The 23,767-nt window shown below is 43.3% G+C and overlaps 1 protein-coding gene across 1 annotated transcript in view; it reads left to right on the forward strand.

The window, feature by feature from the left end:
• The window catches only part of CYP39A1 (cytochrome P450 family 39 subfamily A member 1), a 28,302-nt gene that overhangs the window by 1,639 nt on the left and 2,896 nt on the right, over positions 1-23,767 (forward strand). The window contains exons 2-10 of the mRNA XM_009985531.2: positions 7,199-7,334; positions 8,637-8,811; positions 10,448-10,597; positions 11,439-11,532; positions 13,015-13,113; positions 15,010-15,100; positions 16,621-16,754; positions 18,900-18,995; positions 20,684-20,772. Of these exons, the coding sequence (XP_009983833.1) occupies positions 7,199-7,334; positions 8,637-8,811; positions 10,448-10,597; positions 11,439-11,532; positions 13,015-13,113; positions 15,010-15,100; positions 16,621-16,754; positions 18,900-18,995; positions 20,684-20,772 (1,064 nt within the window). The remainder of the gene's footprint in view (positions 1-7,198; positions 7,335-8,636; positions 8,812-10,447; positions 10,598-11,438; positions 11,533-13,014; positions 13,114-15,009; positions 15,101-16,620; positions 16,755-18,899; positions 18,996-20,683; positions 20,773-23,767) is intronic.

Raw genomic sequence — 23,767 nt, forward strand, 5'->3', positions numbered from 1 at the left:
ACAGATTGAATGAAAAAGCCTTTTACATACTAAAGAGTGTGTTGAAGTACAAATGCAAACTTAGTGGCTCTGGGTCCATTAATTTTGATGTTCATTTGCCTGGAGACCCTTTAGGCCGCTCTTGGTGCTATGGCAGCTGCTGCCACACCTGAATGCACCAGAAACACCTGAAGGACTTCATAAACCCCAGGTTTTGTTGGGACAGAAGCTAGAACAAGAAACATTACCAATGGGAGAATACTCAAAATAAGGCAAAGAGAAGGCTTTCTTACACATCTCCCCTTTACTGTGTGTTTGCAGATAGGACCTTTCCTTTGACTTTTTGCTTAGTCCAGCAATTCAGCGTCCTGTGACTTGTGACCTCTTCCTGAGGTCACCCTGGGCCAAGAGGGACCGTTGCATCTGTCCCCCCCAGGCTGGCTGCCTGCCTGCAGAACAATCATCCGGCAGCGTCCCTGTCCCTGAGGAGGGCTTCTCTCCTGTTCTTCCCTCTCCTCATCTTAAACACCCCAGGCACGTCTCCCTCCCTTCCCACCTCCTACATTGGCACAATGTGCTGAGGCCAGGAAAGATCAGCCTTTTCCTGCCTGCTCCCTTTTAAAGGAGTAGACACTGTAGCATAGTACAGCCAAATAATACATGTGCTGCTGCCAAAGGGATCATTAACAGGCATTACAAGGGTTGCAAAATACACCTGCAATAATTCCAAGCTTGTTAATATTGCCAGAACAGGGTTAAGTGTCCTTAGCGTGAGCAAGCTGCCCTTGTAAAAGTTAGTGCAGAAGCAGGCTCTAGGCAGTGTGAAACTTCTGCAGCTCCCTGGGGTCATTGCCTTCAGGGGAGACTTTTGCAATTAGAAAGTTCCTCCCCTGAATTAATCCTTCAGTCTGTCAAAGTGACATTCATTTGTTTTTCTTTCTGAAAGACTTAGCTTTCTTATTATTGTTCTCCAGCCTGCACTTTACTTAAAGTTCACTGCTTCTGTTTTCCTCCTACAGAAGATGATGTGGGCTGGAATAATTGTCTGGTTTTCCACTTGTGTCATCAGCGGGTCTAAGAGAAGAAAGATCCTCTGCTCTAATAAAATATTTAATCTCTGGTAAAATAAAAGATACCACCTCTTCCTCCTAAAGCTGCCTGAAGCAGTTTTGCAGGCAGTGTGGAATGGGCAGGGTGGGTAACCGGAGCCACGATGCAACGTAAAATGCATGTAGAGGTGCTTAATGAGAGGTTCAAAGGATGCGGTTCCCTACTTCGCCTGACAAACATGTTAAGAGTTTATAAGGGATTTCAAGTTCTTCTCATCAGTTTGCTAATTAAGCTAAGAAGAGAAGTTCAGTTAAACGCGTGAGATTGTTCGGCACTGTTGTATGCTCCTGTGGATCCATACATTGCTCTCAGAGTGTTGATGGTGTTTGAGACATGGTGCCCTGTCTCAGGACTCAGCTGGATGCCTCTCAGCCTTATTTGCTGTGTGTGGTTGCATGAGGGATGGCTCCCTGGGTTGTGGGGCAAGGGATGTTCGTCCTGCATGAGGTTTGGTGGAGGTGAAACAGTCTGGAGAAGAGGACAAGGCTTCCGGTGGAGCATTTCTGAAGACAGTGTACACAGCTGAGTCGCTAATGGTCTGTGACCCCCAGTTCCATGCACAGAAGGCAAAAATGCTGATGTCCCTGAGACAGAGAGGGGACATGGCATTGAACTCACGTGTGTGTGCATGCCAAGGCAGAGAAAACCTGCCCAGTGCCCTAGCTCCCAACATGAGTCTTGACAGGACTGCAGCCAAGAGTGGTTGCTCCCTGCCTGTCAGTGCCCCAGAAAAAATGGCTGTTTCCCTGATTTCCTTCCTTTGGGATTTCGGAGAACATCCTTCTGAAGTTTTTATTTCTCTAGAGTGTTACTTTCATGTAGGCTCAGATCTGCCTCTCATCATGCCACTGCTGTTTTGTGCAGCGTTCCCCAGTCTTTGGAAAAAACGAGAGCTTTCATGAGTGAAAGCAGCTTCAGAGGCCCTAAATCCTAAAAGGTTTTTTGTTTTGCCTTCTATATCTCTATACATCACTGGATCTCCTTAAACACTGTTTCAGACAGAGCAGGAAGCTGGGGTGCAGTGTTGGCAGGCAATGTCCACGCTGCGGTGGTACCTGCTCATAACACAACCATGGTAAATGCAGAACTGCGTGACAGCTTCTTCCAGTAGCTAATGTCGTGACATTAGAACATCAGCATAATTATACTGGGACAGATGGAAAGTGTGTTTATTCAGGTGTCTGTCTCACATAGCAGCTATTATAGATGCTCAGTACCAAGGTGTAAGGAGCACACCCAGACGAGAGTATGCCTGCTGCCTTCCGCTTTTCCTTCCAGGCTTCTGGTCATCAACAGTTTAGGAACTTCCTAGGCTGGAATTTGCATCCAGATGACCTGATTATGATAACCTAATCTCTTTGTTACCCCATGTATAATTTTGGCTTTTACCGTGAACCATAGGAAGAAAACATTCTGCCTGGTTTTAAACCAGGTAACTTCTAATAAGTGCCCATTAGCTTTTACATTAAGAGAAACTGGGAATTTCTCTTTTTTCACCTTTCCAGGAATCTAAGTCCACTTAATCTCCTTTTCTTGAAACTCGTTCATGCTTGCTGTCCATCTGTTTGCCTTTCCTAGTTCAGTATATCCTGCTGAGATGGAATAGGCAGAGACACCTATTAAGTTGAAGGTGTGAGCACAGGATGGGTTTAGATATTTGCTCTCCTTTCTCTTCTCCTTTCCTAGCAAGATGAGAGCTCTAAGTTAATTATTAACACTTTTATAATGGATCTTGGGGTCATTTCAGAATGTGATTCTTGTAGGCCTTCTTCTTCTGTAAGATTTCTAGGTCTCTTCAAAGTTTAGACTCCCAAATGACTCTAGATTAAGATCAAACTTTTAATTCCTTCTTCTAAGGAATGAGTTAGGAATATGTTTAAGGATACACATCCTTATGTCTTCCTAAAAGCTTTATTGGGCTCTTCTCCAGTACATCCTGTTTAACCACTACTAATTCTGGTCTTTACTAATACTTGTAAAAATTTACTGAGTACTGGGATGTCTTTGAGTCCTCCCAATTCCTTCTTCAGGAGGATCTTAGAAGAGCACCACGTTTGCCTGTCCATCCTCCTGTTGCTGAGGGTGACTTAACAGCTCATGGTAGGCAGTTTTGCAACTTCATATTTTAATTCCTGTATAATTTTGAAGTGAAATATTTATCACTGATTTACGTGGCGCTTGTTCAAGTCTATTCTACTTAATACTTCCTTTGAAACAAAGTCTCAGTCCATTACTCACAGTGAAAGGCTCCAGAGTGGGACATGTCTTAAACTGATGTCATTGCTAACTCAGATTGATTCCCCACTTGAGTTCTTTACACCTTGAGCATTTATCAGGCTCAGCAACACACTGGAGACTCCCTGCATCTGGTATGTTTGGAAAAAGTCTTTATTATTGGAGGTGAGGATTGTCATTAGCAGTTTGAGCTTCAAACCTTTTTCCGTATTTTAGTTTTACATGCAACTTATCAGATATCATATTAATTCGTAATTTTCTTTTTGGATACAAAATTCTGCTTTCTGAAAGTGTCTTTGAATACCCAGACTGTGCTGTTCAGCTAATCTGACTTGTTCTGGAGGTCCTCTAGAGAGCTTTTTTATTTTGCTTTTCTTTAACATTGGTTTAATTTTGATAATTTAAAATAAATTGTAGTAAATTGGATGAGATTCAAAACCAGGTTGTTTGTGTAGGTGTTTACAGGTTAGCGAGATGTCCAAGCTTTACTGATGGTCAGTGGACACGTAATCGGCCCTATCAGTGGAGGCTAAGAGCAGTTCAGCTCACCTTCAGAAAGAGAGATGTACAGTAGCTGGTCAGAGGAATCGTTTGTTAGGCTCCACAGACTGTATGGATCGATCTCAGTTGTCTGTAATGGGACCTTAAGGCATCTTGCTCACCTGTAATCATTTAAAAGAAAGTGTTCCAATCTTTAACTGGGTGCGACCTTAATTAAATAATTCAGTGTTATTGCAGGTTGCTATTAGTTTAAATTTAATTTTGTTTTTAAATTAGTTTAAGTACCTTTTAATTTTCATTTAAAATGAAAAAAATCTGATTTTAAAACAAACACAGTACAAATTCACTGATTCTTATCCAGTCTGATGATGAGGACATTCTGTTATTCATAAAAAAACAACCTTCGAAATTTAGCCATTATTAAAACAATATTTTATTTATTATCACCCAGGGAGATTAAACAGTCATTCTTTCTTTAATAATTTACAGTTGAAGGACACAATCAAAATTCAATAGATGTCAAGAGAAATCTTTTCCTTGGCTTCAAAGAGCTTTTGATGTAGCAGGGTTCACGACACAGACACAGACCACAGAAGAAATGGTTAAAGTCAGTGGCATAACCTGTGTGAGCAAGGTGGATTCAAGGCTTATCAGTACTCCGGGCAGATAACAGAAAACTTCTTCTCACCCTTGTCAGCAATGTAACCTGGAAAAGAAATCAAGTTCCTGGAAAAGAAATCAAGTTCCTTGATGCGTGTGGAGACTTCATGAGAAAGCCTCAAACCTTTCCATGTGTACAGTAACTGCCAAAAGACTGATGTGCATATAACTAAATGCTGAGGGTTTGATTTCCAAGGCTTTTGCCTGTCAGCAGAAACCACCCTCACTAAGAAGAAGATGCTGAAGATGCTTCATTTCCTGATTTTGTTTGGTTTGTTGTTTTTTTTTTTTATGCCTAAATCTGCCAGCCAGTAGATACTGCAGGTTTATTTGTTAATTTAGAGTCTCTACAGATACCAGTGATCTTTTTCACAATTGTCCTAATTGTCCTAATCGTCCTGGGTTTGGCTGGGATAGGGTTAACTTTTCACAGGAAAACTGGGAGGGAACACAGCCAGGGCAGCTGACCCAAACTAGCTAGGGGCCTGTTTGATACCATATGACGTCATGCTCAGAATATCTGTTGGGGGAGATAGCTGGGGAGAGCATTGGTGATCAGAGTGGGCCGAGTTCCGGATTCCGTTCCAGGTTCTGCGTGGTAAGTAATTCTACCACTCGTTTTGTATTGTTCTTTTATTAGTATTATTGTGGTTATTATCCCTTCTCATGTTTTTGTACTGTCCTATTAAACTGTCCTTATCCCAACCCACAAGTTTTACCCTTTTCTGATTTTCTCCTCCCATCCCACTGAGAGAGGATTGAGCAAGCGGCAGTGTGGCTGCTTAGGTGGCTGCTTAGCTGCTGGCTGGGCTAAACTACGACGATAATGTAGGAATTCAGAAGTGAATACTTATTACTGAAAGTTTTGAGAGGGCTCTAGGATATTAGAATCATAGAGTCATTTAGGTTGGAAGAGACCTTGAAGATCATCTAATTCGACCATTAACCTAACACCGTCAAGTCCACCACTAAACCATGTCCCTAACCACCACATCTGCATGGGTTTTAAATACCTCCAAGGATGGTGACTCAACCACTTCCCTGGGCAGCCTGTTCCAATGCTTCACAACCCTTTCAGTGAAGAAATTTTTCCTAATATCCAATCTAAACCTCCTCTGGTGCAACTTGAGGCCATTTTCTCTTGTCCTATCGCTTGTTACTTGGGAAAAAAGACCAACACCCACCTCGCTACAACCTTGTTTCAGGTAGTTGTAGAGAGCAATAAGCAATGAGCAATCTCCCCTCAGCCTCCTTTTCTCCAGGCTAAACAACCCCAGTTCCCTCAGCTGCTCCTCTTGAGTCTTGTGCTCCAGACCCTTCACCAACTTTGTTGCCCTTCTTTGGACACACTGCAGCTCCTCAATGTCTTTCTTGTAATGAGGGGCCCAAAACTGAGCATGGTATTCAAGGTGTGGCTTCACCAGTGCTGAGTACTGAGGGACAATCACTTCCCTAGTCTTGCTGGCCAAATTTCTGATACAAGCCAGGATGCTATTGGCCGCCTTGGCCACCTGGGCACACCGCTGGCTCATATTCAGCCAGCTATCAACCAACACCCCAGGTCCTTTTCTGCCTGGCAGCTTTCCAGCCATGCTTCCCCAAGCCTGTAGCGTTGCATGGGATCTTTGTGACCCAAGTGCAGGATCTGACACTGAGCCTTGTTGAACCTCATACAATTGACCTCGGCCCATCGATCCAGCCTGTCCAGATCCCTCTGTAGAGCCTTTCTACCCTCAAGCAGATTACTCCTGCCCAGCTTGGTGTTGTCTGCAAACTTACTGAGGGTACACTCGATCCCCTTGTCCAGATCATTGATAAAGATATTAAACAGAACTGGCCCAAATACTGAGCCCTGGAGAACACCACTGGCGACTGGCTGCCAACTGGATTGAACTCTGTTCACCACAACTCTTTGGGCCTGGCCGTCTAGCCAGTTTTTTACCGAGCAAAGTGTATGCCTGTCCAAACCATGAGCAGCCAGTTTCTGCAGGAGAACACTGTGGGAAACGGTGTCAAAGGCTTTACTAACGTCTAGGTAGACAACATCCACAGCCTTTCCCTCATCCACTAAGCGGTCTTATTAGATAAGGGAAAATGAAAGAATGCTTTATGGCATCAAAAATCTTCCCTGAATATAAGTCTCAAGAAACTCAATCTATTCTGCTCAAAGCTTGTTAGCTATTTTGATATTAATCCTTAAAAGCCTGTAGAAGAAGAAATTGTTGGTATTAGCAGAACCTTTAAAATAGGAAGAAAAAAACCCCAAACATTAAGAAGATGCAGGAGTGAGGAGTTTTTGTTTAAAAAAAAAGTAGATTGAAATAGGTAGAATTATGGATTTTTACAGTGTGGGTACTTTGCTGTGGCAGTCAAGGGATGCAGCAAATAATCCATCACTTGGGTTCTTTAAATCCAGGTAGGTTGTATTGTTTGAACTGTAACGTAATTCAAATAGAAAATATTAATCTCAGGGAAGGAATCTCTTCTACTCTGCTAAAGGTCAGGAAGGCCCCTGTGATGTTCCCTTCTGGTCCCTAAGACTACAAATTTTGGTCTGATTCGTGTTCATCTTCGTGCACTTCTGAGCCAAGGTGTAGAGAGAGCAGGAAGGACCAGGTCCTCCCTCCTGACCTCTCAGCATTACTGAAGTCCTATTGGGGCTCCTTCCAAATGTGTTAACAATACAGTAATATGAAATCTTTCTGTGTTTCAGCATGGGCCTGTATTCACAATATTCGCCCTGGGAAAACGATTTACTTTTGTGACTGAGGAAGAAGGAGCTGAAGTATTTTTTAATTCTAAAGACTTAAATTTTGAACAGGCAGTACAACCAGCTGTTGAGAATGCAGGTAAATGAGACCTAGCTCTTTTTTTAATGGAAATCAAATCTAGTTACCCAGGAACACCAAAGCCCAATCCAAAGCCCTTTGGCTTTTTCATCATGTCTTAAATGCTAATCTTAACCCATGACCATGCTACAAAATGAAGGGGAAATTAAATTCCCTCATGTAGATCTAGCACTGTAAGCCTGCTAAGTGATTTATATTCAGTCTCGAGGAATCAAAGGTTTCTGATCCAAGCACTGTTATTGCTTTTATCATCAAACAACCTCAGTTTGAGATCGGGTCCTTTTCTGAGCTAGGCACTCCACCTGTATCTACCAGGACTGGAGCAATAGTATGTTGTCCTATCACAAAATCTGAAAATTAGCTTGTAGCAATAATTGGTTGTTACCCCGTAGTACAACAGTCATTAGAAAGAAATGAGATATATGTCACATCTGCAATGGCATGCTCTGTCATGTGCTTTTGTCTACGTGGAATCGCAGACAGGAGTTCTTTGAGTAGTTTGGCAATTTTGGACTGCGAAATGAGAGAGAAGCAAGTTGGCAGAGAGATTAAATCACAGAATCCCTGAATCCCTGTGGCTGGAAGGCAATGCTGGAGATCACCTAGTGCCAGCCCCTTCTCGGAGCAATGTCAGCGACAGCAGGTTGCTCAGGGCTGTGTCCAGTTGGGTTTTGAGAATCTCCAAGGTTGGAGACGCCACGACCTCTCTGGGCAACCTGTTCCTGTGTTTGACCATCCTCACAATAAAAACTTTCCTATGTCTCAGTGGAATCTCCTGTATTCCCATTTGTGCCCATTGCCTCCTGCCCTGAGAAGAACCAGGCCTCATCTTCTTTAATCCCACCACTCAATATTTATCCACACTAGTAAGATCCCTCTGAGCCTTCTCTTCTCCAGGCTGAACAGTCCCAGCTCTCTCCGCCTCTCCTGGCGTGACTAAGAGGATGTACTATAGCATGAAGACCCAAACTGTTTTTTCTTGGATTAATTTCTTTTTCATTTCAGTTGGTTTTGTGGAGCTCATGCACATCTCTGTACATCCACATGGAAGCTTGGGGGGAAATCTCTGGATTGTTGATTCTGGCAATGAAGCTTCATGAGGCAGGAAGATGTTACGTGGACTGGTAGAAGCAGAGGGCTCACAAATATCTTTACAGGGTTAGAAGGAAGCTTTCTGGGAATTTCACTCTAGGAAAATTAGGGTTAAGACATTTAAATTAGTCACAAGTTATGTGCAAAAATTTTCAGTGAAAATCTACTTAATTTACTTTCCAAATAATTTCTGTTTCTTTTTGTATTTAGTTTCTGTCCCTGCAGAATCATTTTATCAGAACCATAATAACCTCTACAGCATGATGAAGGGAAAAATGGGTCCTTCTAATCTGCACATGTTCACAGGCCCTTTGTGTAAGGAACTGCATGAGCACCTGGCACACCTGGGTGCAGAGGGCACAGGTGACCTGAATGACCTGGTAAGGTAAGGGAGTTTTGCAGCACATCTCTATCGGATGGGTATCCTATGTGGAAGTAGAGATGCTACCATAAAGCAGGTGGAGTTTAGGATCACAGGTCTTAGAAAAGCTACGTCAGGATACTCATCACTGCTTCACAGTTTCAGGTGGCTTACAGAGCAGACAGGGTTTCCTCTAAAGGTGTTTCTCCCAGCTAGGAGAAACATCTGAATTACCTGTTTGGAATGAAAAAGAAAACACAGCATCTTCCAACAAACCCAGTTTCCCAAAAGACAAGATAAAAGCTTCACATGTTTATAAAGAACTTATGAACAGACAAAATGCTTGATCTTCAGCAGGATGAAAACTTTTCCTAGACATTTTGGACCAAGCCTGGCCCAAAATTAAAGACGACTTCTGCAACTGACTTCACTGCCAGAATTTCATTATTCAATGTGAAAAAAATCCCTTAACTGACAGTTTAATGTGACAACAACAGAGCTTTTAACTCCTCTTCCCTCCTGATCGCCTAGGATAACCCTTGTATATTGCCTGTCCATCAGGACTACAGTGGCCTTTGCCTTGGACCTGTTTCTAAGACTTCGCATCCAGGTTGTCTTTTGCTGACTTTTTCTGAATAACACATCTAAGATACAGATTTTTACTGCAGCTAAAACTCTGAGCACCTGTCATTTCAATTACTGCAGTTTGGATTAGCTGGGGAAAAAGGTGGGGGAAAGGGGCTTTGAAACCTCCCAGCCCCGAGTCCCGCTAGTCTCAACGATGGGATGCAAACTGCCACATCCCATAGTCTTTCTCCACCTGTCTTCTGAGATCCAAGTCACATTTGCTTCCAGTCTTAGGCTAGATGATAAACCTCAGAATCTGTAAGACACATCCACAGTAAATCTGTGCTGAGTGTGATCTGTTCTTACGAGTTTGCCAGACAAGGCAGGGTAAAAGAACTGGAATGCAATGCCCTGCATGACTGTGATTTGGTTGCCTCAGAATTAAATCCGTAGAGCCAGCAGGTGGCTCCAGCTTCCTTATGATATTTTGAAAAGCAAGAAAGTGAAAGAGCTATTGCTTGAAATACATATTTAGCAGTAGCTGGAACCCAGGAAAGACTGCATCGGGGTTTCGTGGAGCTCAAGAGTACAGGTGAAGTGGCCTGGGAAAGGAGCTCAGAGTTTGCAGGATAACAGAGGAGCCAATACGGAAGGAGTGAGATAAACAAAAAAAAAGCACTGTTCAGTCCCAGAAAAGCTGCAGGCAGAAGAAGAATTTCTTGGAGTGCCTGGTTGCAAAAGGAGTTGTGTGGTGCTCAGAAGGTCCACATGGGCTGACCTGAGATAAGGGGGGTGGTTAATGGGGAGAAGGGGACCTCAGTGCCCAGAGCCTTTCTGCCACTTCTGAGGTGATAAACACTAAGTGATGAAGTTCAGCTACATGCAGAGGACTAGCCTGAGGTCCATGTAAAATGGTTAAAATCTGGGATACGGGTGTGAGTGAGGTACAAACCTTGTGCCAGCTCTTCCATACTGGCGTGACACTTGAGTCCCACACTTGTAGTGCTGGCAATTCAGCATGCCGTGTCCTGACCTAAAACTGCTGCAAGAGCTTCCCTACATCCTGTAAGTCATGGGGATCTTGTTCTTGCAGGCGTGTCCTGTACCCAGCAGTGGTGAACACTTTGTTTGGGAAAGGCATCTGCCCGACAAGTCAGAGTGAAATCAAGGAGTTTGAAGAACATTTTCAGAAGTACGATGAGGACTTCGAATACGCTTCTCAGATGCCCGAGTGTTTCCTGAGGTAATAGAGTGGAGATGATGCACGTGGTCTACCTGTTACAGGCTTTTTGTTTGCTGGGATATCAACCACGAGAGACATTTTCCCTGGAGGATGATGTGCTGTCTATCGATGGTGTGTCCTTGGGTCAGGCAGGCTTTCAGCTAGGTCTTCAAAAAAGTTCTGATCTTGTCTTGTGTTTTCGCAGCATAAAGCAGAAACAACCTTGCTTAGGTGGGCAGGGTCCAACTTGGACCTGTCAGAGAGCAGCAGAACTGGGCAAAGGGCAAAGGTCTGATCCTAAATGCGACCCCTAAGCTGAGGGGGTCCCCAGTGATGCATCTCTTTGCTCTTACCCACACCTTAGCAGACTGGTCCCAGGTTACATGGCTGCGCTGTCACAGAGCTGACCTTAGGTAGAGGCAACCAAACTCCAAGGAAGGGAGCTTGTCAGTGCTCTCAGGGCCATGACAACATCTTGAGCACCTCAAAATGGCCTTGAGAAGGAACTAAGAATGCTCTAAAAATGTGGCCTTTATTTTCTCATGGGAGGTCCCAGGACCGACCTAAGCAATTGTCCAAAGCCACAATGAAAACTTGTAGTGGAATAGATTTGAAAATCTAGGAGACTTGCAGTCACAGGTCCTGGCTGCAAGATGAGGTCTGGCCAAGGTGAAGGTCTCAGACGTGCTGTTCCTCACGTCAGTCAACCCTACTGTCAGTCAGACTGACACTTGACTATTCATCAACTGGCTGCTGCCCAGGGGCTTTTGTAAAGAAACCAAGGAGTCCTTCTCACGGAAAAGGAAATGTTGATTTGTGCTGCCTCAGTTAAGTGCTTCTTGTTTGATGCTTTTCTTTACAGGAACTGGTCGAAATCCAAAAAATGGCTTCTAAAATTATTTGAGAAAGTAGTGTCAGATGCTGAAAGAACCAATCCTTCAGAGACCACATCCAAGGTAAATGTCCAAGGCTATGAAATAAGATGACTTTGTTGTATAGTCTGACTGAAGGAATGGAGGGCAGGAATTATTTCAGTACTGGAAGAAATAAGCCAAATATGTCAGCTTTGATAGCCGTACCTTAATTGTCCAGTATTGCTGTCACCTACGTTAGGACGGACTCATAATTTTGAGTCTTACTCCTCAATTTAGTTTATTTCCTGCAATTCTGAGAGTTGACATCTTCCTCTGGGGAATTTTAAGCCAAGGTTTCAGAGCTGTGACCCATCACCATCCTCCGGTACCACAGTTGCAGGGAGCAGTTGAAAGAGGTGAGAGAAAGACCTCTTCAGTTGTTTCTCTGAGGGCACCGCGCTGTGAAATTTCAAAACCTTACATGTACTATTTTTAAACCCTGGTGTAGAGTGAGTAGATCCTCCAGCAGCCAGACTGGTAGAAAATAGCAGATTACTGAATTGGAAGCCAAGTACCCTAAATATTGATTGTGTCAAAGCTGTGATAAGTTGTCCCCCTGGTTATTTTCCTTAGTTATGGCAGGAATTCTGTCTATACAACTGACAAACATAAGGGCAGAGTGGCCTGGGAATTTTGATCTACCAAATGACTATAGAACAGATCATTAAACAAACCAGGTTTTATTTAGACTTTAAAAGCTTTACATACCACAATTTCTTTCATAAAATAAACTAGAATACCAGAAAGAAAGAGAGGGCTGGAGAGGGGACGGTGGGAGGTAAGAAGGTGAAGGAAGTAGGAGGCATGAACTCAATGTCTTAGATTGGACGGGAATTTGGAAAAAAGAGCCGTCATTTTTTGTTCAAGGTCAGCCTTTTCCCCTCTCAAAAGTAGACAGGAAGCTTTGCCTTGAAAGCATGGTTGCCCTATATTTAAGGAAACACTATAAACAAAAGCCGAGCCTAGGACATTACACAGTTGCTATAGTTTCAAAGAACATCAAGCCGTTGAAATCACGGGTTAGGTCACTAACAAAGCACCTGGACCTGATATATCAGACCATTTCTTCATCACAAGCACCTTTTGGGCAGGAACAGAGAGAACTTTTTCTTCATTTCCATTCATTCAGCTTGTTCAGTCCCATTTTCAGGTTCTTTAAAGTAGACAAGTAGAGCAGGAATTAAAAAAGAATCGATTTTTTTTTTTTTTCTTCCACATTCAAGCAACAATGGGGAGTGAGGGAACCAAATCCCCTAAAAACTTTAAGAAAATGGAGGGCAGTGCAAGTATTCAGTAGGAATTCACATGGCACATTGACTTCTTGTGGCTGCCTATGAGTGAGCCTCACTTTCTTTTAACAGCTTTCATCTCTCTACTTTGTGACTACAAACAACCCATAACTAACATTATTTCTCCTTGATAAACTAGTCTTTTGTTACATCCTTAAATTCTAGTGAGACCTACCCTAAACTAGATTTTAATATATTTTTGGAAATACATATTATTGTCTTTTATTTATAACAGACACTACTGCAGCATCTCCTGGATAACTTGCAAGGAAAACATCTGGCCCCCAATTACGGTCTCCTAATGCTCTGGGCTTCCCAAGCCAATGCTGTCCCCGTAAGTACACCAGCTAGAGAAACACCTTCTCTAGTCCATTCAAAAGCCTGTATTTGGGAAGCAAAGACTTTGAACCAGAGGTCACACACGCTGCATGTATTCCAAAGAAGGGATTATCACGCCCACATGCATCACTACAAATACACCCAGGCTGCAATGTCACAGAAGCAATGACAAGAAAAGCTCTTTGTGTATTTTTCCTAAATTATTATGTCCCCTATCATAACATTTCGTGAACATATGTCTCATAGCTATTAAGATTACAGTCTTAAACTGTGAAGAGCTTTTGGCTCTATTTGAAGCACTGTGGCTGTATTATAGTAGAGACTCTATTTTAAATAGCCTGGCGTTAGCAATTGTAAAGAATATCAAAAGCATCATCTAGAGTGACTTCGTCTGCGTGCAAATCCTGGAGTGAATTTGGCTCTTTCGCTTTGGGGGATCTGCTGTACAAACGCCAGTGTTGCTTCAGGGGAAGAAACCAATAGTTTGATTCTACTGCCACTGAAGTTTTGTCTGTGTTAGAAACGGATTTGGTGGATTAATGATACAGATATATAAATGCTAACAAGGCCAATGTATCTAACACAGCTTAGGCTGACCAAAGACATTTATAAGAACTTCTCAGATGAAAAATCCATGACAGCAAAACCATCCTTTATTTACCACAACTACTAAGCTCTTTCCGGCACACTTACGTCCTTTACAGATGTGATTCAGAAAAAAAAGGATAGTGAGTTATTTTTATATGTACTCCTAATGGATATAGCTACAGTTTTTGTAGATTGGATATTACTACAATTTACACTAAAGGAATTTCATCTGTTCCAGTAGGGTTTCTGTAGATTCACGTGTTGGTATAAGTGAGAGGCATAGCCTGCTGTCAGATAACTGGCATTCCTTCCACAACACTCTCATTGCTTACTTCTGTAATATTCAGCTGTAAATAGACATACAGATATTTTGTTGTTTCTCAGAATAGTCACAACCACTGTTCTGGTGACTGGAATGATGAAAAAAGGCCTTTCACCTTCCAAGGGGATTTTTTACAAGCACATGAAACCCTTTTATCTGAAACAATTCAGTTATCCCTCCTCAGCGTGTGGAGCAAAGCCACAGAGTCCAAGTGCTGTACAAGAAAACTAAGATACCAGATTTGTTTTGCAGAAGGAGGGCTGCATCCACGTGGGGCTATTTGGGAAATAACTGTAGGAGTTCTCATCCCTCAGCAGCACAGATGGCCCACGACCAGATCTGCGTGCAGACTGCATCTCCTGCTGGCTCAGCAAGAGGAGAGAGACTCCCGCAGTGCTGCGAGTCCTTCTGGTTTCATCCTACTTAAGAGGATTTTCTCCTTTCCTAAATTTCTTGATTTTCAACTTCATTGCATAATCAGTTAGCAAATTATTTCCAAAGGGGATATACTACTGCATGTTTTGCTGTTAATTAAAACTTTTCCTGCCCATTTTAGTGTGACTCACCGTGGCAATGCCCTGCAAATTATTTCAATTAATTTCTGCTAATATTAGTAGGAATTTACTATTTAATTTCTCTTCCATTCATGCAGCTAAATCTAATCACGCACAATGATTTAGTAATGCATTTTAACACCTAGTTATTTGAAATTAAAGAAAGGATTCTGTGTTTCAAAGCTCAAAGCCAAAGCTGTGTAATGTTCACTGAAGATAAGTACACAGCAGATGACTAGACCTAATCTCCCAGGATCTGAACCTTTAGATGTGGATTTACCCTGGAAGCATAGCTCCCTGTGCATCCCAACTACAACAGGCATATCCAAAAAAGTGCAAAGGTTTTCACCTGCCTCTGTGATTTGCTACAAAGATACTGTAATCCTGTTCCCTGTTCCTGAATTAAAGTACTTTCATTTCTGTTTAGATTGCGTTCTGGACTCTTGTTTTCATACTCTCTTATCCTTCCATTTACAAGAAAATCATGGAAGACCTGGCTTCTGTTTTTGGCAAAGCAGGTAATAAATCAAATAATGTCTTCTGGAACCTAGAAATTATTTATTCTGTGTTGACCCAGCACACGGCCAATGGTCAGTGGCTAGGAATAATGAACGTTGCTGCTAAGGGTAGTACTGATGTTATGGAGTCCAGTGCTGAGTTCTTTACTCAGCATATGCTCAAGACTTATTTTCAAGCAAAACCCTTTTGATGTGAGCAAAAGAAGGTAGAAAAAGAACTGTATGTATTTGTCTCTTCACTCTGCACCTATCGTTTAGACCTAGTTTTGTACTAACCAGTCTTGTGCTTTTTTCATGCATCTATGATAGAGTCAGATGAGGTCTTTCAATTCAGCTGCTTTTCACGGTGTGATGTTCACTGGAGTTACAGCTATTCTGTGGAAAAACAGGCCAGGAACTGTTCTCTTTTCTCTCATCTGAGGCCAATTTGTCCAGCATGATTCACTCCACATGACTAATCTCTTTCCCTCAAAAAACAGTCACCTACCAGGAGCAGTCATGCACATATGCAGTCCCGTGAACCACATTTAGATTTTCATGGAAGACTCTTAGTTGACATGGGTCAAAACCACATCAAGGATAATAACCAACCACATCAATAATTAACCAATAAGGATAATCATGAACCAGTGCTTAAGCCTTTCTCCTGGTCCTGTTTTATTTGCTGGTGGTAACATAGCCCGAGAGCTCAGCCATGACCCTTTGTCTTGGTGCCTACAGACCCTGAGATTTCCATGCAATGTCCTACAAAAGTACTGGCAAAGTCCAGGGACTCTTTACTTCCAAAATGACCTCTGTTTGGCCTCTTCTGGTCAAAGTCATATCTACACCTACCTTAGGTACCTTATTAAATTATCCTCTTCGTGGAGGGCCACGAAGATGATAAGAGGGCTGGAGCACCTTTCCTATGAGGACAGGCTGAAAGAGTTGGGGCTGTTCAGCCTGGAGAAGAGGAGGCTCCGGGGTGACCTTATAGCGGTCTTCCAGTACCTCAAGGGGGCCTACAGGAAAGATGGGGAGAGGCTGTTCAGGAGGGCCTGTTGTGATAGGACAAGGGGTAATGGTTTTAAAATAGAGGGAGGTAGATTCAGATTGGATATTAGGAAAAAATTTTTTACCATGAGAGTTGTAGAACACTGGAACAGGTTGCCCAGAGAGGTGGTGGATGCTCCATCCCTGGAGACGTTCAAGGCCAGGTTGGACGAGGCCCTGAGCAACCTGATCTAGTTGGAGATATCCCTGTTCCTTGCAGGGGGGTTGGACTAGATGACCTTTGAAGGTCCCTTCCAGCCCTAACCATTCTATGATTCTATGATTCTATGATCTTCAACAGCTTTTCTTAAATTGTACTGATTTTGGTCCATTTATTTACTTTGTAATATAGAGAAAGTTTCTGGGTGTAAACAAGGTCTTAAAGTCTTGAGGTATTCTATCAGAAGGTCTAAAGACATGTCAACACGTATCAAAACAAGTATGAAATCTAATTTTTACACAGAACCTTCTTTCTCATGCTACAACAGGTAAAGATAAAATAGAAGTCTCTGAAGAGGACCTTAAGAAGCTCCCTTTCATTAAGTGGTGCACTTTGGAAGCCATACGGCTGAGGTCTCCAGGTGCAATCACCAAAAAAGTAGTAAACCCAATCAGAATTCTGGTGAGTTTCTTTTTTTTTTTTTCCCCTATAAAGATGCTCTATGATTTGTTTGGAAAGCAGCCTCCCAATAGATCTACATAAAATTAAAATAGTAGAGATATTCCACAATCTTACATGTATCTTCTCTTTAACAGGTTTATTCATCATCATTATTTTAATTGTCATTAATTTAAAAGTGGTTTTGCTTCTTTTGCTCATAGTCTTACCTTCAGTTTTGAACTGAATTTACATTCAATTGAATTGAGCTGGAGATACCGTGCTGAGGGTATATGAAATAGTGATTAGATGCAACAAATACAGTAGAAGGCAGCATGATTTAGTGACTGATAAAACTTCTTTTCTGTTTGTTCTCTTCAGTGCCATTTGGAGGGGATGTGCCAGCATTTAGGAGTCTAACAAATAAATGTTTGGGAGAAAAACACTCTCTCTTAAGGAATTGGCACTTACGCCCATTTAAGGAATTACTAAAGTGTCTGTCGTGGTTTAGCCCCAGGTGGCAACTAAGCACCAGGACCGGGTACCTGCCCTCAGCAGTGGGATGAAGAGGAGAAAAAGCGTAACAAAAGGGCTGAGGGTCAATATAAGAACAGGAAGGGAGCACCCACCAACCATAGACACGGGCAAAACAGACTCGACTTGGAGACAAATCAATCCAATTTGTTACCAGTCACATTCAGAGAGGACAATGAGAAACAAAGCCGGATCTTAAAAACACCTTCCCCCCACCTCTCCCTTCTTCCCAGCTCTACCTTCTCCTCCAGCAGCGCAGGGGGACGGGGAATGGGGATTGCAGTCAGTTTGTCACATGTTGTTTTTGCTGCTGCTTCCTCCTCAGGAGGAAGACTCCTCACACTCTTCCTCTGCTCCCATGTGGGATCCCTTCCCATGGGAGACAGTGCTCCAGGAACTTCTCCAACGTGAGTCCTTCCTGTAGAATCCAGTCCTTACCCATCAGACTGCTCCAGCATAGGCTTTTCCCACAGAGTCACGGCTTCTTAGGGTGCAACCACCCGCTCCAGCGTGGGGTCCTCCATGGACTCCAGATGCATCTCTGCCCCACTGTTAATCTGCAGCAGCATGGGGTCCTTTCCCACAGGAGATAGTCCTCTACAAACTCTTTTGGGCACAACCACCCACTCCAGCATGGGGTCCTCCACGGCTGCAGGTAGATCTCTGCTCCACCGTTAATCTCCACGGGCTGCAGGGGGGCCGCCTGCTGTCTCATCACGGGCTGCGGGGGAATCTCAGCTCCGGCACACCTCCTCCTGCTCCATCTTCACTGACCTTGGTGTCTGCATAGCCGTTTCTCTCAGATATCAGTTCTCTCTCTGCTGCAGCCACGCCAGGCCCAACTGGCCCAACAAACCTCAGCAGTCCTGGCAGGATGAACTCCACTCAGTGGGCGCCTCAGGAGCAGGGTGCTTAGGAGCTCTCCCAGCTGCACCACCATGTCCATCTCTAGTTCAGCGGCAGTGGCCCAGAATGGGAAGCTGCTTGCCCGGGAGGTTGGAGGGGCCAGCCCCCCACCTCTTCCTTCTTTTCACTGCAGGTCCTGCGTGGTTTCTTTGTCCCTTCTTAAATATGGCATTTGGAGAGGTGCTGATTGGCTCAGCCCTGGTCAGACGTGAGCCCGGCCTGGCCAGAGACTAGTCTGACATGGAGCTGGAGACGCTTCTAGCAGCTCCTTACAGGGGCTATCCCTGTAGCCCCTCCCCTGCTACCAAAACCCCACCACATAAACCCAGCACAATCCCACAAAGGTCTATTATCATATAAGTCTTTCTATTAATTTCTTTGTATTTTGAAGGAAGTGCTTAACAAAAGATTTAGAAAAAAATACCAGTTCACATGGTACATCAAAAAGTGGGAAAGTAGAAATAACGTTTCTATTATTTCTATACCTGAAAAACCAAATGAGAACAAAACTAGTCTTTCCACATTCTCCACTGTCCAGGTCTTTCTTATGGAAAATAGGGGAATAGCAAGAAGAAGCTTCAAACACGTCATATACCCACAGTGGCTTTACCATCTTCACTCGTCCTCTGTTAGGACCTTCTGCTGAGGGAAGAGAAGTACTAAGGAGGGACTGTTTTGTGAGTTGAACTCGTGATTTTCTCTTTTCTTAGAGTTTTTTCTCCTTTTCAGAATTTCACTGTCCCTGCAGGTGACATGCTGATGTTGTCTCCATATTGGTTGCACAGGAATCCAAAATATTTTCCTGACCCGGAAATGTTCAAACCGGTAAGTTGTCACTCTTAGGGTGCGTATTTTGCTGTCTTTTCTCCTCTTCACTTATTTCACAACAAAAGCACATAGACAAATTGGCTTAAAGTTGGGTATTCCCCATCGTCTGGACGATGGCGTTGTACACAGAGATGATGTGCACAAAAAGGAGGAGCCTGTAGGAATAAGCAAGATTCTAAAGTTCAGTTATATATTCCAAATAATATGGTACTACTTTATATCACTTTGATCTTGATTGAAAGCCCACCATGCAAAGACCCCACTGATTTCACTGTTGAACCCAACTCCTCTCCCTGGCACCTGTCTGTATAGCTCATCTCCATGTATTTACCCAGGCTCATCGCTCTTTCCAGTCAGATGATTTCTGGGAGGTATTAGCTCTGATCGTTCAGTAGCTCATCTAGAGTTTCCTGATTACTGTTCCACTCCAGGTGGCCGTGTGGGCAGGCGTGTAACTGCTCTTTTTAGCACCATCCGCTACAGAATGGTTTGTCTTTTTTATAGAAATACACCAAGGAGTAACTTAAACAAAACTTTCCTTCTGGCAAACTCTTCACCAATTTGAAATGCTTTGTAACAATTCCTGCCTGTTTGAAACCCTAAGCAAAAACCTTGATGCAGCAGCTTATTTCTGTAGTAAATTTATTCCTAAAAAGCAAGATAACATTTTTTTGTTTTTGAAACTTACCTTTTCCATGAGGTATTGGTGAGTACCCCTTGGATGTTGCCATTGCCATTCCAAACGGTAGTGCCTCGCTTCATCACTGCTGAGATCTTTTTTCTCGCTTTTCTTGGATTTTGATGATAACAGGTTTCCTCTTCAGAAAGCTCTGAACAGCCCAAGCTGAAAAAAAATCCAAAACAAACAAACACACACAAGATTATGCCTTCTCTAAGACAGGTTTGGCAGAGGAGTTAGCCACCATAAACTTGACAGGGTGTTACTTGAAGGCCTTGGTAGAGTTGCACTGAGTTTTTGGAGGCTGGTATAGTTTGTCACCCAGCATTCAACAGATTTATGTCTGTCAGTGTCACCCACCCAAACTTTAGCCTATATTGCTTTGCTCCTTGTGTTGTTCCTTTTCTCTTAAAGCAACTCAGGATGGAGCAAGGAGCCCTCTGGGTACAGACAGGCTGTTTTTGTTGAGAAGAGTTCATTTTCTCACACACTGGCTTGCTCCTGAGAATGGGGCTGTGCAATCCTTGCCTTTCTCTTGTGGGACAGCTCACACGCCTTGCACTCATCTGTGCACAGCGTCTTAGAAACGGTTTGTGTGCAAGACGTGCACGAGCTGGTTTTGTGCCGTGGTGCCATTTTGCGGCTGAGGGAAGGCACTGGTTGTACATTTGCTTTGAATGTGCATATATTTAAAAGGAGAATGTCACATTTTTATAGGCATTTCAATAGCTCAAGATGCAGGATTTAGAAAAATGGGGAGGTATGGGAAGAATGCTTTAGGGGTGACTTTGAAAATCTCTCCAGCATTAAGTATGTTTCAAATGAGACCCTCATTTCTTTCCCTGAGTCCAACCTTAGCACTAACAGGTCGAAGGCAGAAAAATGGCATTAGCGCAACTTTGTATTGAGGATTAGCTGTCCGAGGTAATTTTTAGCCTGGAGAAATAAAGTTAAGCTTTGTTTACATAAGGCTGATTTGGAAAAAAAAAAAAGTTTCTTCCCACAGGATCGTTGGAAAGAGGCAAATTTAGAGAAGAATGCTTTCTTGGACAGCTTTGTGGCATTCGGAGGAGGGAAGCATCAGTGTCCAGGAAGGTCAGTGAAACAGCTGGGGTTTATTTATTCCTAAACCCTGCAGAGAACAACTCTCTTGAACTGGGCTCCTCTTACACTTGGAGATAAAGTGTTTTCATTGCTTTGCTCTTTGTCAGTCCCCTAATGTTCAGTATTATTTGGACCTTGTTTAAACTGATTTGAAAATGGTTTAATTCCTGGAAAAGACAGGTTAAGTCATGATATAAAAGCAGAATCTCAGACTAGTGTTTCAAGGGATACCGCCTGGGAGGAAAGTCAGCCTAGATCTGCTGCTGCTGAGGCACCTTTTCATCCAAGGAGCGTTGTTCCACTTACAAACATGCCAGTTTACAGACACAGGCTTTCAGGTTGCCATAAACCAGTTCTAAACTAACCGAAAGAACATTTCCCTGGTCTGAGACTCTCTTTCCATCCTCTGTGATGCCATTGACATGTTTGCTAATCTTCAGATGTCTTTACTGGCTCCTTTCTGTTTAAATCTTGTCTTTTCATTAAGGCCCACGTAATTGTATGATGGCTTAAATTGCAGATCCTGTCTCTCTCCACTCCTCCAGCAATGCCAGCCTCAGTGCTTCCTGCATTCCTTCTGCTGTTTTCTCTGCTGTCCCTCTTCCTGGAACAAGTCCCAGGGAGCCAGCTGCTCCTCGTTTCTGTGTTCAAACATCTCTATGCTCAGTTCTCTGCCTTCAAAACCTGGTCTCCTCTAAAAAGCAAGTAACCAAGAATCCTTAAAACTAGTCAGTTTAACTCAAGAGTCCCATGTGGACCAAGGAATCTAGAGGGTGTTGCAGAGGGTATGGATTCTTGAATCTGCACCCTATAGCAGGCTGGACATGACTGTCAGACAAACTTTGTGAAGGCATTAAAGGCATAAACAAAATGAATGAGACTGCATTCACTGTTTAGGCTTGCCACGGAAAGTGCTCACTCACTGCTGTATGGTTGGGACTTGTACTGTATTCCTGAGCTAAATATGAGCACAGCCGCATTCCCAGCAAGGCTGACAGCAGAATTTGCAAGAGGCATCCGCAGGTACAGGACAAGCCGCAAAACTGTGTTTCTGAAAGCTGCTCGTTTACATATACTGACCTATTTCTTTGTTCAGGCCATTCGTTCGACTCCAAAAATATCTTTAAAATAAGTTTGTGGTTAGAAAGAAAATGACAACATTTCTGCATAGATAGCAGATGGAAAATCTTTTTCTTGCTGAGAGACGAAAAGTCCTTTCAAACCCTTTGACAGTCCACACGGTAACACACACCCCTTCATGTTTTTCAGCAATAATCTGAAATAATAATGTGGTGGTCTTGGAAGGGAGGAAATGAAATCAAGGGAGGAAATGAAATCAAGGGATGTATCTAGATCTCAAGTTGCGTATTTCCGTGGTATGACTGAATGAAACAATGATATTTCAAGTTTAAGATGCATTTTCATTCAATTCAGTACTGGCATTTATAAATGAAATGTATGAAACATTTCATTTCTCCATTGCAAAAGTTCATCATGAAATTAAAATCTAATTTAAGCAAACCGAAAGCTAGAAAATAACTTACTTGTCAAATATTCTTGCAAACTGACATGGGAAGAGCTCTCACAAAGCCATTTCTGAGCCACCTTCTTTTTTACCTAGAAGAAAAATTTGATGTCAGTGAAGCTACTTTTGTCTAACCAGGTGACTATTGCCTGTGCATCTGTGCTTATCTTGCAAGGTCTGTCTGTTCTCTTGTTTTATGCTGACATTGTAAACCCTGCAGCACAACAGCCATGATTTCATTCTCAGAGTCCATTTACTGCAGGACCTCAATCCACAGCTGGGCTCCTGGGTTCCAGCACACCATCAATATGTAGCAGTGCATTGGGGGCAGGATTTCAGAAAGCACAACTTTGTGAAACCCCCTTGTCACTAAATAAAATAGGAAGGCATCAGTGACTCAGTTTTTACAGGAAAACTGCTCTAGGACTCAATCATGGATACGAAAGACAGGTAGGAACTAAGGGGCATTTAGCTGCAAGAAAGCTCATGGTTTCTGCTCAGTACAACGTGCTGTGGGAGACAGGGATGCACTGGGACTTTGCAGTCCTGCCTTTCACTCCTGAGTTGTCCCTCTGGCCACCCTCGCACACATGTGTTGCTTATCATCCTTGTGTCTCAGCATCTCTGTTTGCAGAACAGAATAACGACAGCAGCCTGTTGGGAAGAGCACTTTGAGATCTAACGGTGAGAAGTGCTGCAGCTACTTCTGGGTCATATCCATTGCCCCTTGGACAGACTGCAGTGAACCTGCCATGGGTACAGAGGTGTCAGAGCCAGTCAGCCCGCGGCCGGCTGTGCTTGTGTTTGAAGGACAGCCCTCTGCCAATGCAGCATTTCCACTCTCAGGGCAACCTAGAGGCATTTGGTTGCATCATGTTACATCCATGCCAAACCAGAGAAGATGGCTCAGAGGCAGGACCTCAAGCACTAGGGGGCCAGGGCCACACTGTGCGACCAGTGCAGGGCCTGTAAGGAGCCCACTTTTGTATGGTGCTGCTGGCATGGAGTTTGGGCTAGTAAGTCCTGCCTGACCTGAGCTAATTTCCACTGAAGTATCTCTGCACTGCACTCCCCTGAGTTCAAGGTTACCAAAAGCTCCTTAGCTCAAGGTAATTCCAACACGAAATCACAGAGATAATTTGGGTATGAAGCTACGCCAAAACAAACAAGCAACCTCCCACTCTGGAGCATCAGTGTGCGGATCTGGATGGCTCTGCAGGAGTTAGCTTGGGTCTCGTGGGGCTTATTAGCTTCCTCTTCACACCTGCCAGGCCAAATCCAGGCTGACGCCATGTGCAGTCATGTAGCCTTCTCCTCAGTGAATTCCCCAATAGCTGTTTTATCCAAGTTTTCCAGCATCTCTCAGATAACGGAAAATAAACTGTGTAGAATAGCAAGGTAGTATTACTATTTTAACTAGGTATTTAAGACTTATGTCTAAATTCTGCAAGCGAGTAATCC

This window comes from Tauraco erythrolophus, chromosome 2 (genome assembly GCF_009769465.1).
Source record: "Tauraco erythrolophus isolate bTauEry1 chromosome 2, bTauEry1.pri, whole genome shotgun sequence".
Lineage (NCBI taxonomy): Eukaryota > Metazoa > Chordata > Aves > Musophagiformes > Musophagidae > Tauraco > Tauraco erythrolophus.